This window comes from Platichthys flesus, chromosome 13, assembly GCF_949316205.1.
Source record: "Platichthys flesus chromosome 13, fPlaFle2.1, whole genome shotgun sequence".
Classification (NCBI taxonomy): Eukaryota; Metazoa; Chordata; class Actinopteri; order Pleuronectiformes; family Pleuronectidae; genus Platichthys; species Platichthys flesus.
The window spans coordinates 6,319,533-6,338,479 of record NC_084957.1 but is presented as its reverse complement, the minus strand read 5'-3'; the positions used below and the strand labels follow the sequence as shown (position 1 = coordinate 6,338,479).

The following is an 18,947-nucleotide window of genomic DNA, read 5'->3' as shown; positions in this document are numbered from 1 at the left end:
TATAAGTACAAAAAACTCGAGCCAGAGCCATCGAGTTTCATTGGAGGATCGTAGGACAAGCGGCTGCTGTCTGGGATGGAGACACAGGAGGGGGGTGTTGTGCTGTCGGGGGGGATGTGATCTGTCTGTGGGATGAAGGGAAACCTTTAGTGATGCGTTAACACTCACCTCGTAAATCTTATTTCAACTTCTTTCAACAGTTTTTAGTTCTATTAATTTCAAGAATAGCCAGTATTGTTCAACCCTTGAAAGTACCAACTATAAAATACACTTTACTACATTTTTAACTAAATATTGAACTTTTATTTAAATTTATTCCTACTGTCCTCATAATGTTACACCAAATATATTTAAATTATCCCTTAACATTTAACTTAATAACAAGTTAATCGTTTATTCATGCTTTTTCATAAGAATTTTAGTTTTCATACTGATATGTACCCACAAGTCTGAAATTGTACCTTAACTGAACTGAACTGAACTTAAAGGTTCAGTGTGTAGTATTTCGTGGCATCCAGCTGAATGCATTTCATCCCGTAGACAGGATCTGCACCAGATGTAACTAAGTAAGAATATAAATAAATATCAAGGGCCCATTCTGGGGTAATGAAAACGACGAATCGTGCATTGAGATTAAACAAACTAATGACAACAAAACTGGGATTATTTTATTTAAAAATTCTGCCGATTCACCACTTCATCTTAACACACTGGACCTTTAACATAACTTGTGATCCTGCATGTTTAATGAAATATTCGTGTCCCTTAGGAAGTTTTCGGGAAGTGCACACCATGTGGACAAAAACGAATGAATCTCTAAAACTCCGACAGCCCATGAAGGCATCCCCCCCCCCCCCCCCCGCTCTACGGGAGGTGATTAGGGAGGGGGGGGGGACGCTGCCGCCGGACGAGCCCAGTGACGCCGCTCCGCTGCAGCCGCTCCCCACGCCCGGTGGACCCTTCCCTCTCCAGTCCACCCTCCCACCCACACGGCTCCCATCCACAGTGCTGCTGCTGAGCCCCGGGTGAGAGCCACAGCGCGTCCAGCCTCGTCCAGCTCCTCCGCGGGACACGAGTTTCAGCACGAAGCCGAGCGGGGAACAGGGCTTCTCTTTCTGTGTTAGCACCAGGGAGCCGCTCCGGACCTGGAGGATCGTCCCGGGACTCTGAGTGGATTTAGGACCAAAAACACAACAACAAGGGAGCAACTCGTGCAGAGATAAAAGAGGCAAGTTCGGCGGCTTCTCGTGGTTTTTTGCTTTGACGCGCGACTTTTCTCTGTGTCCGCTCCACACCACTCGAGGAGGATCTTCTTCCCCCTGCAACTTTTTCCTCTTTCTCTCGAAGTTAACTTTGCAGACTAGAGCGTCCGCTTCCCCAGCTCATTCATTCCTCCTCACTTCTTCCAGCAGGAGGAGGAAGAGGAAGAGGAGGAGGAGGAGGAGGGGGGGGGTTGGGTTTTTTCCTTCTTTTTCTTTGTGAGCGAGTTTCTTATGTTTGGATGTTTAGAAACTGGCAGGGACTGGGGACATCTGTGCGTCCCAGTGTAGTCGCGCTGGTTGCACGGTTCCTTAAAACCACAACCAGAGCGTCTTTAGTAATGAGAATCAGAAAAAGCCCAGTGATGGCTAATTGGCTACATCTGCGTGCTTTGTCATGCAGGAGTCAAACCGCTGCAGGAGAAGACAGCAGCAGATCTTTAACTCCAGTCCTCTGATCTGCTGCGTTTATCAAAGTGCAAACAACAAATGGCCCCATCATCGATACGTCCTCTCCACTTTGGTGTCATCAGAAAAAAACTTTCTTTAGCATTTAACTCACTATCCTTAGAGTGTCCTGAGATGGGATCTGTACGCACACACCCTGGAACTACACAGTGAGGAGGAACAGTGTAGACGTTTTAGATGTTGCTCAAGGTCCCTGATTTAAAAATTACTCATAATGCTGCTGCTGACTGGAATAAATGAGTTCTCAGCAGGGACTGCATGGATGAAACTATTCACCTCTGTGAGAAACCCCCCCCTCCTGGTCTGGACCTGTGTGGCTCTCTTTCTGCTGGGGTTCTCCTCCCAATAGTTCTGGGAAGACAAAAAGTACAGTAGTGTTTTTTTCAAAAGAGTAACAGCCACTGAATTAGATTAAAGGATTCTGAAAAACGGTCAGAGATTGTTTAAAAGTTGTTTTGGAGGATAAGCTCTGGTTTTACTGGACATGAATGTAGATGCATAAATTAAATGGATCTGCTTTTCTAAGTCAGAAGTCCACAGCCGTAACTGAAGCCATACACCGAGTCGGTGGAAACGTGACTGACTCTCCGACTGGTTCTGCTTCAAACGCTGCGTCTGCGGCTCGACTGCCATGCGATGGTTTTCTTCTTCTGTACGCTGCAGCCTTCCAACTTCTAATTCCATTTGTGAACTTTAAATCCCGAGAGGATCAGATAAGACCCCTTCTCTTTTTTTTTTTTAAAGGACTGTGTCTTTTTCTCTGTGGTTTTCCACTAAAAACGACCCCCCCCCCCCCCCCCCTCCCTCTCCTCTCCTCTCCTCTCCCAAACTCTCAGCCCTGAGTCCCAGTCAGGGAAACCAGATGAGAACTTTATTGCCCGTCCTGATCAAACAAACGGTGATGTCAGATGACTGGGAAAGGTGGAGTGTGTGGTGAAGCACAGAGACTCCTGGAAAAAAGTAACAACCGTTTAGCGCGTTGGCAGCTCGTGGCGACTGTTGGCCACTGGACCGGCTCCACTCAGTGGGAGCTCACTGGTTGTTCAAGTCGTGACTGCTCTTTCCTGAGGTGCCAAAGGCCTCTTCATGAACACAGCAGGGTCGAGATGCTATGGCTTAATGTGTGTGTAGAGGACCAAAGTCCCCCCGGCCGGGGCCACGGTGATGAATGGTGTTTGCACTTGTCTGCCCAGTACAGCTTAGTGTAGTGAGGCGTGTGTCTTGTGTTAAAACCTGCATCAACTGAGACAGACACACAAACACACACACAAACACAAACACATGTCACTGACTGGACCTTTAAAAGCCTTCAGCAGACTCTCTTACAGGAGGATTTTCTTGTCTGACTGATCCTCTGTTTCCTTTTCAAAGCAGATCTCAATCCCCTCCTGTTGCTCTGGAGTTGTAAAAGTAAAGCTCCCACATTATTTTCAAATTCACCATCCTAACGAAGCTTCACCAGTGCCATTTGACTCTGATCATTTCCCCAAACCAGTTCTACTTAGTAGCTTAGACTTTATATCCTTTGTCTGCCATGCAGCTGGGCTAATAATGATTGTGAGTCACTTCACTGTTGCTTTGTTAAGTGCGGCAGCTGCTTTCTCCATTGGCTTGTGTGAAACCAAGCCAGGCCGAGGGTTTCGCTAACTGGCTGGAACACTTTGAGCGTGTTCATGTTATGTGGTGAAAAAAATTGTTCAGTGTGCGTTTACTTTACAGCCGATAAGCGGTCGAGTTATTTCAAAGCTGCTGTTGTTACTGATGACGTTCAGCATTGTGAAACCTGAGTATCAGGGTGTTGATCATGTCAATAGTGAAAACTAGTTTTTCTTTTTAAAAGTAGAACTCCAGCCTGAAGTAAGTGTCCGATTGCAGCAGCGAGTGTGTGTGTGTGTGTGTGTGTGTGTCCCAGTGTTTAGATCTTTGAGCTCTAATGGTTTCAGTGCATCACATTCCGACTGTGTTGATAGATGGGCACATGATTGGTGTTCTGCAGTTAATGGAGCATTGCTTCACACTGCCAGTGAGATAGTGGCCCATTTCCTACTACCTTGTCTGACCGTTGTGTATTTTAATGCGTTCACATAATCTGATGGATTCACACCAACGCCACCTCAGGCTGGAACTTCTCACGTCAGCGAAAAGTGTTTGTACAGAAGACGGCAAGTTGCTGACATCAGCACTTCTAAACCGATGAACATCATTTTACAAAATAGACTCTAAACTTATAAACGGCATGTCCATCTCTCACAAGCGCCTAACACCATCACTTTTTGGGCAATGCAGATGTTTTTATGATTATCATGAATTTCTAGATTATTTGTTGTGTCGTGCAAAACAAATTATAGAAAGGGCTGTCAAAGTGTTTTTTAAACCAAATTAATAAATTCATCACAAATGCCAATATAAGCACACTGTAATAAAACTAACAACCTGATCAGTGTGAAACTTACAACTGATATTCTACACACACCCCTTTAACTCAGAAGTTAACGCAATACACTTTGTGTTATAATGTGGAAAAGACAGATGTTGTCCGTCCTTTTCACTTCCTGGTGGGAAATCAAAATGTCAGCTGTTTTTTGAAAGATCACATTTTAAGGCATATGAAGCCAAAACCTAACTGGAGCAGCTTTTAACCCGGCTTGGCCCCTCCTACTTCAAATCAATGACCAGTGCAGCCAAAGAAGCCAGAAACCTCACGTCACGTTACTCGAGCTGCTCCGAGCGTGGCAGGTTATTTTTTTGCGATCGTGTAGAATGTCATCTCTCCAAGTTAGAATCTCATCTGAATGAATGTTGACAGGGTCTAATAAGCTGGCACATCGAACAGTCACTCTTGTCACTCATCTTGTTTGCGTGTGCTCACTGGATTCATTACGTGGCTCTTCAATCCGCTGACGTCCCGGCTGCCGGCTGTAGACTCTGGGTTTTGAATATCTACCGGAGTTTGTTTGGGTGACAGGTTGATGTTTAACCAGGCTGCCATGAAAACTCAAATCCACTCTGAACCAACGACAAAACGTTTGTGTGGTCTTGACCTCATGGCAGTGTGTGTGTGTCTAAATTCAAAGTGGTCGGACGCAGGCAGTTCTGAGTGCAGACACGTCATCAGTTCACAAGTCAAGATGTTCAAAAACTTCCTTGGCGTGTTCGCTCAGTCGGCGTGCCAGCGAGCGTGTTCATCTGCCAGCCCTTTGACTGGCACAGATCTGGAGCTGTGTGGAGGACGGTGGGTTCCAGGTCACTTTCCCAGGCAGCTGCTCGCTCCCTGCCCCTCTGCACCGCTGTCCACCCCCGTCCCTGGCTGCTCTGGCAGAGCCCCATGGCCCCCGCGGCTGCTCCATTAGGGAGGGCCTTTAATCTGCGTCACTGCCAGCAGCCTGCGATGTTGTGACTCCTCTGCCCCGGTGACAAGGCCGGCCCGGCCTGCGGCGACTTTACAGACGATTACGCTGCATAATAGATTTTTTTTATTATGGTTTGTTTGCACATAGACGCCACAGTGTTCTCCAACAGCTGCTCCCAAGGTAGAAGGACAGCGATCATCTCTCAGGGCGGCTCGCACGACGCCCATTTGCCTTCCCTCAAACCACATGTCACTTTCGATCGCCAGCTTGTTTTGTCAACCACGATGCAAATTCTGACCATTTAGAAATTGATGACCCCCCCCCCCCCCCCCCCCCCCCCGGTAGCTTGTTTGCCTTTTAATCACGCACACGCATCCTGACACACAACTGCTGATTTGTTTGGCTCGTTCGCCGCTTGCATGCGAGTGCTCGCACGGCTGTTGACCTTTTGGTTTAGCTCTCTCCTCAGTGAAGGAAGGAGGAGAACACGAAGCCTCAGTCAAGGCCTTTTAAATAATATATGTACATTTAATGGTGTTATTTTCTTTTTCACATTTCGCCCCCCCCCCCCCCAGCCCTTTTAATCCTCGGGAATTATAGATGAAATTGCAATTTTCAAAATGTAATGACGTGACCTATACCCTGTGTCCTCGCATGCTCTGCCTGATCAGAATGCTCCACATACTCTGCATAAACCAATGGGAGGGCGGCCCTGCTTAGTTAAGTGCCAGTGGCAGGTATTCATGTGGGTGATGGCTGAAGAATAACGGCAGGTAGCTGTTCCAGGAAGTCCTACTGAATTAAACGTTCAGCCATTAAAGAACAATGAAGAGTTGCGCGGCACAGTCAAACCCAGGCCCAGCCATGTGTAAGATCTGTTGCTTTTAATCTCTTTTGGTCCTTTTGTAACATTAAGTCAGGATTTACTGTGCCACATTTTAAATGCCACACATAGCTCCACCTTGCCAGTCCGGTTTGGAGAGCACACTGTGGTGAAGGTGGCATCCAGGCTGAGGGCATTTGGCCATACGTTTTGCCACATCACTGCTTCACGAGATTTAGATTTGAGATTAATAGCAGCTAAACCATGTGGGCGGACGTGATGCTTACCTCCTGAACATTCATCAGAGAGATTGATTAAATCTCTCTGATGCAAAATGCATCAAAGAGATTGATAAAGTGGGGCACTTTTAATCCACTTCCTGATTCATCCACCAGAGGTTTATACAAGGGTCACTTTGATTTAGACTGATAGAATTTGAGTTTTTCTCTGTTATATAAAAAGCAAATGTTGTGATATTTTGTTTTTCTTCATGTAGCATCACAAAAAGGTTCTTTTGACATTTACCAATGAGTGGCAGAGTCGTTACATTCGTCATCACCACCACTCAGCAGTGAGGATAATCCCCTGAGTTTAATCAAGGCTGCAAGGTTTCCTCTTATTCCCCCACTTTGGATTTGGCACCACAGTCAGCAGCAGGCGGCGACTCTTATTAAAGGGATTGTGTCACTGGCTGCCTGGAAGCCAGTTCCAGATCTAGGGTAGTGGGTTATCAGCAGACGAGCTGAGAGCACATCCGGCATCCAGGCTGCAGACAGATGCAATATGTCGCTGCTCAGGATGGCACAGTGTTCTCCCCCAGGTCAGCGAGAGGCTTCGGCATCTGCTTTCTGTTTTAAACTCTTGTTTGTTCATACCAGAGAGACTAGACTCAGCACTTTCAGGGTTGCGTGTCTGTGCACTAACTGCAAGGCAGCGAGTTCGCAGTAGCTGGGTAGTTAATGACTTTATTGTAATTCACTTGACCAATATTGATTGTGGCTGGCGAGTACAAACATCATTCCCAACAGTTGGTGACTTTGAGTTTGAGTCACTTCCAGCACATTGTAAGTTTTCAGTTCTATCCATGCAATGTATGGATGAATGCTTCAGTTTAATAATAAAAAGACAAAGAAACTCGGTGCTGCTGGGATCAGTGAAGGAATCCAGAATGCTGGAGCAAAGCATCAGCGTTATGAAGCTCTAGAGAAAGATGTAGACATATGGCTTGAGATCACAGAGCAGGTGATTCCCGTTTCATCTGACCATGCTAAAAGGAAATGACTTGATTTTAAAACGGCACCGCAGACAAGAGAGGCAGCTGGTAGACATGAGCCGTCACTGGGAATGTTTTGGCACAGAGCCAAAGTGCTCCAGACAGTCGGCACAAAGTAACGGGCCCCGCTGGCATTTTCAGAGGAACACTAATACTGTTGCAACGTTGTTCTTGACCTTTTAAATGTTTGGTGATAGAACCTGGAAATGCCTTTATGGGCCAATAACACTGGGCCCACAGAGGTCAGAGAAAAAGGGGGAAAGGGTTACACTGGGAATCCCATTTTTGTTCAGGAATACCATTTTGTATGTTGATCTAGAATTCTGAATCTGCTTGATTTCACTCGCTGAGCCAGCTATTTAATCCCAAAACATCAACCCTGTCACATCTGTCTGATATTATTATTATTAATCTAATGTGGGAAATGTTTTTGTCGGCGTTAGACACATGTTCCTAACTCCGCTAAAGGAGACGTACTGTATGTGCTACAGGAGCCGTGAACAATAGCCGGCTGCGTGGCCTCATCCACTGGCTCGGTGCGGACGCTCTGTCACAACACCACACATTAGGGGTTTTGGTGCAGCAAATCCCTGAATCAAGGCCCTGAATGTGTCCCAGGCCCCTCTTTTATCTGCAGCCCTATAGCATTGGGATTACTGGTCCCAAAAGAGAGGGGCGGGCAACACTAGACTGAAAAAACTGCCACCCCCAGCACTGTGTTTGTCCCAGCGCTCTGTCGTCCACCACCAAATATTATAATCGCTTGTGAAGGGGGGGAGGACTGGTGTTGTTGGTGGTGGTGGTGGGGGGGCATTCCTCTTGATTTATAAGGAGGATTTATAAGGAGCCCTGAAACGGGAGCCAGTTCCAGCCGGGCAGACAGTCAGAGGTTAAGAGTAAAGTTCGTCAGTTATGTAATTGCCTGTGGGATGTTCTCACATGCCAGAGGAGAGGAGTGAGGAGCCAACCAGAAGCCCCCCCCCCCCCCCCCCCCCCGGAGTCAAACCACCGCTGTACAAACATGTCCACCCCGGGAGTTTATTTGCATTTGCTAAGTTTAGGACCGTTTATTTTCTGATCAGAGGATGCCTCCGAAGACATTTTGCCAGAGGGCCTCGAGAATAACGGAGAACGAGAATAAAACAATGAACCTCATAGGTGTAATAAAGTGATACACTTCTGGAAGTAGTGTTCCTCACCATGTTTGTGTGTATCCCCGGGGTCTAACAAATATGTTAAGTGTGTTCTTCTCAAGCAAAACAAACAAAAACAAGTACACACACACACAGAGCCACACAGAAAACTGTTTTAGATTGTTTTTGGTTCACAGCCGTATTTGCTCTCCAGCAGTTTTTCTTCGTCACTGACTTTTCTGGCTCACTCTGACACGATCAAAACAGAACAGCGGCCCACTCATAAACATCTCTCCTTAGCGCCACGGGCTAAGAGCTCCACAGGATGCCTGTTTAATTCGCTCAATGTGTCTGATGTGTCCCTCCTTCCTGTTTCTCTGCGCAGGGGGGGAAACCGGCAGCCAACATGGAGGTGAAGACGTCACTTCTGGACAACATGATCGGGGTGGGGGACATGGTCCTCCTCGAGCCCCTGTCCGAAGACTCGTTCATCGAGAACCTGAAGAACCGCTTCGAGCACAATGAGATCTACGTGAGTTCACCGTTGTACCTGCAGATAATAACTGTGTTAGAGTGAATGCTAAAGGAGATGTTCCCAGACAATTTCCCCCTTAACAGTACTGACAATTTTCATTTTATCTGGGTGAAACTATTATACTTTCAAGATTTGATATTGGATTGGTACATATATATTTGCGTACTTGCTGATGCGCGATCTTTTCGATGTTATTTTGCTGTTATCAGAACATCTCTAAATGGTGTCTCAGTCTGAGTGTGTAAGTATTGTGTTGTCTTAAACTGTTATGTCTGTCCCTGCTTCCACACAGTTATAGATGTCTTTACTTAGAAAACCATGCAGATATCGTTTGCTCCATTGTTCCTCCATTCATTCCTCCACTCATTTTAGTCATGGCTACATAAGTGGCACCTATACAGAGACCACACTCACCAGCCAATCAATAAATCACATCAGTGAGGAATGTAGATGATGCCCTTAAATGAGGCATGAAATCCAGAGCACAGAAACCAGGAGAGGCTGGCCGCCTGTCTGCCTGTTTATCTGGACAAACACCAGGGCTTGTTAAACTGTTATCTCCACATCACACACTTCTGGGTCTGGAGCTGCGGCTCTCTGTGATTCCTCTGCTCTGCCGGCCGGCTGGTGCTGTAGATGACAGTCAAGACGATTGCTGCTCAGCTCGGGCCGCTGTTGGCTCAAAGGGCCCCGGGGATGATGTCACCTCATTTAACAATGACTGCCTTCGTGGTGTGCTAGATTTTTTTGTTGGGATGCAGCTCGCATCCTGCCGAGGATTGTGGAATGGGGTTTTCACTGAGAGGTGTTGTTTTACTGTGTGTGTGTGGTGCTGACCTTGATGTTGTGGAAGGAGTTAAAATAACAAATGTCTTAATTATGGTGAAAAACCTTCCCCTGTTACTTTAGTACCGCCTGCACAGGTCCACGTGGAAAGCTAAATCACACAAGTCCATAATGGAAGCTTTTTGGTAGCATTAACTTCAGGACTGACGGCCGGGACAAGTTCTGAATCCTGTATTTATCCAATAAATCTGTGGTGCATGGTCCTTGCATGTGAATGGATTTTTCCCTGTGTGGCATCATCCCCTTACAAATGGACCCTGCCCCCACCCCCGAGCTATCATATGACGGCTAACAGCAGAAGAGGCATGGCTTTGTTTTCCAGAGGGACGACACATCATGTCTCCAATAAGTCAGTGGAAAATCAAAGAGACTGAAAATCACCCTGTTAATCTGTTCATGTCTGACCGAGTTAAAGGAATCACTGAGAATCTCAGTGTTTCTCAAAGTTTATCTCCTAAAGCTTTCTCCATTTTTAACAACCGAATGTGTGATATGTGAAGTGTGATTGGCCGCATTTGATCTCTGTGGCAGGAGGACCGGCCCAGTCTCATTCATTGGCATTTGCACTTTCTTTAAATATAAGACTTAATGAATGTCTTGACATTTTATAAAAAGGGTTAGGGTTAAAAAACCGATGTGTCTACCCTTCACATCTCTTATTAACCGTGACTCCAGACTCCACTTGTCTTGTCCTGAACTCGTGTTGTTGCGTGTTCTGTGGTTTCGACAATCGAGCGACAAAGAAAACACAGACATGAATTCATGTTTTTGCTTATGATGTGTCATCTGAGCAGCTGTACACTTGGTTCGGACAGATGGACTTTTAACACGCACGAAGGCAGGTGCAGAAAGACAAAATAAAGAAAACGTACAGCTGTATTGGTCCGTGCCGATGTGACACAACACTCCCTTTAGCCCTCTGTGTGTGTATGGATCTAGGGGTTTTGGTTATAGAGCACAGCAGCACAGTTTCACTTTATTTTGCTTTTGAATCTGAAATAATGCATGATTATCACGCTTTTAAGTTTAACTTTTGAAAACCGCCATAAAAATATCTTCGGATCTGGTGTGAAATGCTTAAAAGCCCTCAGGTCATAGTTATCTGAGCCTTTTTGACACCAGCTTTATGATCTGTGAGAGGACTCATGAAATACACACAAATCTCTGTTGATTATCTTAACGATAAGCACGAGAAAAACATCTAGATTTTCTTGTGTGTCTCTTCTGGTCAAGAGCGCCCCCTCATTAACACATGATACTGTGTTTACATGGCGCACACACTCTCTCCCTTTGTGCCCGTCCACTGCACTTGAAAAGGCCTCTTTCTGCCTCCAGTGGGCTATTGAACGAGAGGCAGTGGGAGGCTGTGGTGTTGCCACAGGGAAGGCCACGCTCCGCTCTCGCCAGAGTGGGTTATGCAACAGCCATAACCATGGAGAGCAAAGAAAAAAAGTGTTTCAGGTTGATGTTTGAAAGTGCTATCTGGACTGTGTTGTGCACGTGGGAGGATGTTGAGGATGATTGCCGGTTACATGTGCTCGGAAGAGGGCTATCAGCTGAACGAGCGCTGCATGAATCTTACATAAAGGTGTTCTTTTGTTTGATAACGTGAAATGGAGGAGGCGGTGCTTTGTAGCTTTTTGATTAAAACCCCGATGCTGACGTTTTAATTACATCTGTTGTGTAATTGACTGGTGTAACAATGATATTTTAATGGGAAACACTCGTGCCCAATGGATTGTTTTTTAAAAAGATCTTAATTTTTCATGCAGATGTGTGTCTTTGTTCACACCAATTTGTAACATCCAGCCATCTATTGGTTTTATGTTTGCACACACACACACACACACACACACACACACACACACACACACACACACACTCGCACACATGAACTTACTGCCCTCTTTTAGCAGCATGACCTCTTTCCAGTGTTCACTTCCCAGGCCACAGATTCCATAAGCTTTTCATTTCAGTGTCTCCAGTTTCACTCCAGGCGTTGCAGGTCTCAACAGTGAATCAGGAATAACCAGCTGAGGACAAAAAAGACATGAGCAGAATCTTCCCCCCCCCCACCTCCACTTTAAACAATTAACCCCAAAATGGAGAAAAAGTTGTCTGCATTAAAACTGAATAAATGCCATGTGGGTTCTCACTTAACGTTTCTGTATTTTCTTCTTCTTCTTCTTCTTCCTCCAGACCTACATTGGCAGTGTGGTGATCTCCATGAACCCCTACAGGACCCTGCCCATCTTCACACCTGACAAAGTGGAGGAGTATCGCAACAGAAACTTCTACGAGCTCAGTCCACACATGTGAGTCACACTTTTCAGGTCCTATTTTACGTCCTGTGCCCCCAAGAAAGCCTGGAGCGCTGTTTGACTGCGGGGTTTTTAAATTTGATCCCCCCCTTTTAATGTGGAATCTTTTTTAACAAAGAAGTTGAGGATGGCACGAGTGGTTTTGTTAGTTTTGAATGTGTGGAATGGGGCTGTCATCTGTGTGTTGAAGATAAAGCATATTGCAAAACCTCTGTAAGGATTATCAATGTGGCCCAGTGACTAATGCGGATGGCTGTGGTGGTGGAGGAGGGGGGGGGGGGGGGGTTGGCTGAGATCAGAGGGACACTAGCTCTTGTGTGGCGAGCTGGGCCGCAGCTTCTGTCGGCCATTCAGCACCGCGGCGTGCCATCTGTCCACTGGCAACATTAAGTAAGCATTGCTGCGAGGCTGCCAAGATAAAACAAAGCCCAACGCTCGTCAATTAGCCTGCTGTGTCTCCCTGGGGGGGGGCAGGCAGAGACCCCTCCGAGACACCGGCTGAGAGAGTGAGAGTGTCCTCGTCGCGGAACAGACACACACCCTCCAGACAAAAGCAACCTCCCTGCCAGCCACACAAAAGTGACCTGACACAGTTCCAGGCTGGTGTACTTCACCTTTCCTCTTTGTACTTCACTGCCCGACTCTTCCATCTTTTCTTGTGTAGGTAAGGACTTTGAGTTTTTCTCATTGTCAGTAGACCCAGTATGCTGTTTTAAAGGGAATTTTGAAGGTTGTCCTATAATTTACCTTTTGAGTGATGAGAACTTAAATTGAACACAACAGATCCTGCGCTCAGAGGAAAAGCTCTGTGCTTTTATTGGCTTGTGGCTCAAACTGAGCATTGACCAGTAACGTGGCGTCCCTCCATCGTGAATGCCTGTTCCAGGTTCACTCATGTTTAACTGCGGTTTCTATCACTCTCCGTTTCCTTTGCCCGCTTTGCCTCCTCTGACAACGTGGCTCTTTTTGCCCTTTTTGCCTGGTAGTGTTTCCACACGGTGGTTTTCTCTACCTGGGGAAAGCTACCGAGCTGCAGGCGGAAAACAACAGCTTGATCCTCTTTCTGTTTGGGTTATGCAGTGGTGGACATGAGTTCTTGGCGCCCAAAATCAAATTCATTTTGCCACGAAATATCATGGCTGCTGGGAGACAGAATTGAGTAGGGGAAAGCAAGGCGTAATAGGAAACAAAGTGCAGATGGTGGCAATCAACATTAACTTCAGTATGATAAAATAAAGCAAAAAACTCCTTACTAGAGGAAAGCCAAAAAATGGTGCATGTCCCCAACCGATTATTCTACTTCTGCAAACATTTGTATGGAATCTCAATTATCAATTTACAGTACTCATCATTAAACTCCGTCAATAAACTAACTTGTACATTGCCTGGGGGATGATGTATGATCTTAGGACATTTAGGGGAATTTAAAAATGTTGTTTGGCAGCAGACCAGCTGCATTACCACAAAACGATTTGGGTGGTTGGCAAGAGCGTTTTCATACCACACTGACATGAACTTACCCTGGTGCCTGCCTTTAAAAGGGCAGTCATGTAAAGAAACGAGGAATTTGTATGACATGTTTTGGGAAGATAGGTTTTTGGCATTTGCACTAGACTTCATCGCTTCTCTTCTTGCTCAGACTACTAAAAGGAATTTGTCTGAATCCAAAGAGCCTGCGGTAGAGGGAGATGTATAAACCAAAGAGGCTAAGAGGTGAAGCTTTGACCTGGGTTCAAACTGAACTGAACGTCCTCTTCGTTACACATCACCTCATCGTTAGTTTTAAGTAAAGCAGATTAAGCCCAGTTTAATAGGACGGCCGTTTCTACAGGACTTGAAATGCCAGTCAAAGGCCGATTGGTTCAACATGCTACATGAATTCATCTTAATCCCCCCACCCCCCCCCCACCCCTGGTCTGACCATCTGGACCAAGCTTTGTGGCTTTGCATTGATCTTCCTCAAGTAATGTAAAACCACAAGATCTGGTCAAATGCTCATGCTCATTTCACATGATCCCATTTGGTGTTATTTAAATATTTTATTTTGATTAATCTACAGGTAACCCTTATTTTTTTAACTTAATGTTAAGAAGAGCAATAACATTTGATCCCTTTGCTTTTATTGCCACAACAGTGCAAAGTATATAGGGGTTACAAACCTGTTTTTTCAGGTATTGTCCAACAATGTCATGTACCCCGATGACATTGTTGGACATGTTTAAAAGTTACAAAAACATATCTTAGTTGTTTTTAACAAAGACGGAATAGAAATATTTAGACCATATGAAAGACAATGATCTGCTCTACCGCTGGTTTAGAAGCAAAGTAGATCATTCACCCCATATATTTTAATCTTGATTGGTTATCACTACAGGTAATTAAATGTACTGTTAATTATGCTTTAAACACAAACATTTTCCACTTCAGATCTTTCTCTTCTCGTCACATAAATGTAAAGTGTGAAGATGCAAAAGGAAAAGTACGTACATGCATGTGACAAGTTCACCAGAGTTCTGTAATTCCATTTCATTCATCCATGGATGATGATGCAGAAGCTTGATGGCTCCCAATTCCACCAAACTACAAAAGGCTGCTGTTTTTCGTGACCCTGTGTTTTGCACGACTGAGCCTCATCAGGCTGAGCCATGTCATCGCCACATTGACTGACCAATGCCGAAGGGGGGGATCAGTGCTGGCCTTTAATTAAGGTAACAGCGGGGGGTCCGAGGAATCTTCTTCTTCCTGTCTCTTATCCTCATGTTGTGTATTTGTAGCCTTATTGACCTGTTGCTGTGTGAGACACTAACTCCTCTGCATTGTACAATTGTAGGTAATTGAATGCATGAACAGTTTTATACATGAAGGGTGTTGAAGGCAGAAAGCTCGATGCAAATGATAAATTAGCATGAAGCTGATGGCTGGGTTGAATTTCTCACCTCACCGTCGCTGCAGAACAAACGACAGGCAGCAGATAACCGCTGGAGCCCTCGACCCCCCCCCCCCACACTCCTGCACACCCACACACACGCTGGAAATAACACCACCGTGTCAGTCAGCCGCACCTGTTTGGACTTTAAGGGTTTAAGATCGGGAGTGTCAGAATGCCACAAATCAGTTTTCTGTGACTTCCTGGTCCGAACAATGTGCCTATATATTCAGACCCACTGGAAAAAGTCAGTGACAACATGTCAGCTGTGAGTGTCAAACACAAGCACATTGTCGAACCCGATGTTGTGTGTATGATTTAGGATGTTTTAGGTTAATTATTAAGGAAGGGGACGTCTTTGTTCGCCATAACCCTTTGCTTTTGTTTGATGTTGCGTCATTATTGCCTCAGTGTATGTGTGTGTGTGTGTGTGTGTGCGTTTGCATCTCCAAGGATGACTAAAATACCTTGTGTATGTGTGGAAGCGCTCATGTGTTCTCTCTATGAGTAACCGTGAACATATGCAGGTGCTCATGTAATTCACACCTGCTATTGTACTCCCCAGACAAATAGAGGTAGGTGTGTGTGTTTGTGTGTGTTTGCATGTGTGTTCATCAGCTGGAGGAAGAGCTGCAGCTGGTGGCCTGTCTGTAAAGTTGTTGGGAGACTAATTGCCTGTTAGGTTCCATTTTAATTAAAGGTATTAGAAACAGTGGCTGATTCTCAGGCCAGAAACCAGTACAGGAACAAAATCCATCAGTGCAGTTTAGAAAAAGTTGGGGAACTGTTGGTGATATATGTGTGTGTGTGTGTGTTCAACATGAAAGATGTGGTTCTGGTACATCTTCATCATTCTGCTTATAGGAAAGACAAACAAAATAAATGCATCCACTGTGAATGTGTGTGTCTGTGTGTGTGAATTGCAAAACTACACATAAAGTGCTTTGAGTGGCCATCAAGACTAGAAAAGCGCTGTGTAAATACAGCCCATTAACCATTTCTATCAGCTACACATCACGCCACCGTGACAGCAAGCTTGTATTATAAATACACCAATGTAATCCAATTTGTACAGACTGTGACGGATGTATTATACCAAGAACATTGAACAATATCCAGAGCTGTTTCTCTTTTAAATCATGCAAGGCATTTCATCCGTCCATTATCTACCCCGCTGATCCTTTAGGGGGCCACAGGGGGGCTGGACCCGATCCCAGCTGGCAGAGGGAAAGGGGGGCGGGGTCCAACACCCGGACAGGTTGAGTGCCAGGCAATTTCACCACTAATCGAGCCAGTCCAAAGATTTTTACATATTGAAAATGTAAGAATCCTTTTTTTCCCCTCCCCTGCACAGCCACACCCATCTCCAATCATCCATCCATCATGTCCTCCGCCGGGCAATTTAGCAAAACGCTCTCTATCCAGATGAGGCTTCTCATAATGAACTGGCAGGTGTTTCCCCTCCCTTCCACACACATTCTGAGCATAAGTGATGAACTAACCGGAACCCATACATGCAGCAGCCCTGCAGATGGCCCAGAGTCGTGCGTTACTGTGGCCCAAGCTGCCCAGGCCGGACACAGATTGAGAGGTGTTTTTGTGTGTGTGTGTGTTTGTGGACAGGCAGCGTGCCCCAGCGTCTCTGGGGTAAGATCATATTCCCCAATGTTTAATGAGGTATTGAGACCCTTAATGCTCTCAGCGCTCGATACTTAGTGCCTCTGTGGAGCCCTGGTTACAGGGGAGCCACATATGTCCGGACTTTCAGCTGCTTTATAACAGCCTGACTATGAGATGTGCTTCTGTTAGAGTTTGGACGTCCAAGCAGCTTGTATGATGGGGACTTTTCTGAAATGTCCTTGCACTGCCTTATCATGTATGCCCTGTGATAACAACTCTAGTGTGTGTGTGTGTGTGTGTATATCCACATCCTTGTCTAAAAACAACAATCACTGATTACAATAAATACTGAATTGCTGAAACTGCAGTTTCCAGGGAGAGGTCGGTGCCCTTCATGTAAAAGCCTCCGATGAGAGATCACATGTGGGAGGAAGCTCATTTGACTGAGTGCCTGCTTGACGAGTGTCACACCGGAGCCTGCTCCTACGTTATGACCATGTGATGGTCCTTATCCTTATGTTATCACGTTGTTTGTTTATGTTTCCCCCTCAGTAGTTATGTGTGTAGCTTCAAAACATTGCTATGAATAGTTAGTTGTTAAGTGAATCGGTGGTCTAGTGGCAGAAACTTGGACTATGGGCAGAGAAGGTCTCTGGTTCGTCTCTGGTTCAACTCCACGGAGAGACAACAAAAGACGAACCTGGATTGATCTGTCCAAAAATCCAAGAGTCTCCCTACCCTGTCTAGTGCCCCTGAGCAAGGCACCTTACTCCCCCAACATCTGCTCCCGAGCGCCGTACATGGTCGCTCATTGCTCTGTGTGTCCTGCACCAGATGGGTTAAATGCAGAGGTTAAATTTACCTACCATTGCATGAGTGTGTTGTGCATGTCTGTGCATGTGTTTGGTATAAATAAACATAACTTAATCTTAATCTTAATCTTGTTTGTCAAATTTCTGGCCTTTGTTGTCATTGGCATCAGATTGCGTCAAAACCTCTAAGGATGAACTGAAGCACTGTAACCCGACTCAAAACTCCCATCGGCCTTTTTTTTAAAGATTAATTTTGACTGATCTTTAAACAGGATGACTGTTTTATATGTCGAATGTCTACTTACTGATACTTCGGGGGGGGTATAACAGCATCATGGACTTTGGAGCCATTCACTGCTTCCTGGTATCACATCCGTGTTTGTCTTTCCGCTGTTGTCAGCTGGAACACTCTGATCGAAAGGCAATAAGGCCACGTTGTAAATTTACTGTGACTAGGATTTATTAGGGTGTTACGTCCAACATCAGGTCTAGGATCATCCTATCTCGATGTCAAGGAAAGGATATGAAACACGGATCGTATCACGGAACGCCATCTTAGAAACAGTCGTCATTATACCTGCTCTGTTTATTCTGTCTGTATTTAATCTGTTCCAGCTGCAGCTACTTGCTATGCTGATGCCATGTGCTCATGTTTTTGCTATTATATAAAACAGACCTGTGTTCAAGGATCCCCAGATGAGTTGCAGCACAGAAACTACGTAGGTAGATTCAAGTGGGCACTTGATGAAATGGCATTTTGACTCAGGTGGGCAGAGTGAGTCCTCTGCAGCATGTGTGTTGGCGTAATGCTCAGTTCAGTAAGCCTAGAGAGAGATGACAGGGAAAGTGTGTGTGTGTTTGTGTGTGTGTTCATTTTTCCACCCACTTCTTCACCCAGGAAATAAAATCCACACGTATGTAATTTATTAATGCGACCATCTATAATCAGTTTGTTCGTTTAGTAGCATTCTCATACCTGCTTCAAACCTGTTTCGAAAAACACAGAGCATCTCTATAGATTCACATACACAGACAGTCTGTATGATAATATATAGCATTATCATATACAGTGCATTTTAATTTTTCTGGCATTTTGCCTTTAATTCAAAGAAACAATGATAAATCCTTAAGATAATAGTTTTATAATAATAAAAGCTCCACCCTTATTAATGCTCATTTAATTTCCACTTCAGTGTTTGTGTCATATTGAATTTCTCCTACTGGGCAAACAGTTTGTGAGCGGTATCGGAGATCACTAAGCACACTGGCAATAATTGATGGAGAATATCTCAGAGATAATACATCTACCTGACTGATTAAACAGTGCGTGCAGTCATTTCTTTGGGTCAGTGAGCACAATATTATATTTTATAGGTTCTCTGTGGCCGTCCAAAAAGCCATTGTAAACCCTGCCTCTTTTATAGTCGGAACAATGGGCATTTAGCTGTTTATCTGTGTCCACAGCTTGCATAACAACCTGTGAGAAGCATACCAAAGTGGAGGCAAAGAGATAAGAGCCGTATCAGCGGTGGCAAATGTTGTTAACCCCATGGGACTTTATACCTTTAATAAGATGGTGAT

General features: G+C 45.2%; 1 protein-coding gene across 3 annotated transcripts in view; it reads left to right on the top strand.

Annotated features, from left to right (window-relative positions):
* The first annotated feature begins 911 nt into the window (after positions 1 to 911).
* The window catches only part of myo1b (myosin IB), a 59,446-nt gene continuing 41,410 nt past the window's right edge, over positions 912 to 18,947 (top strand). The window contains exons 1-3 of one of the 3 annotated variants that reach the window (XM_062403000.1): positions 912 to 1,228; positions 8,692 to 8,838; positions 11,887 to 12,002. In XM_062403000.1, the coding sequence (XP_062258984.1) occupies positions 8,713 to 8,838; positions 11,887 to 12,002 (242 nt within the window). In that variant the 5' untranslated portion in view covers positions 912 to 1,228; positions 8,692 to 8,712. The remainder of the gene's footprint in view (positions 1,229 to 8,691; positions 8,839 to 11,886; positions 12,003 to 18,947) is intronic. The other 2 variants (XM_062403002.1, XM_062403001.1) reach the window with 2 other exon arrangements.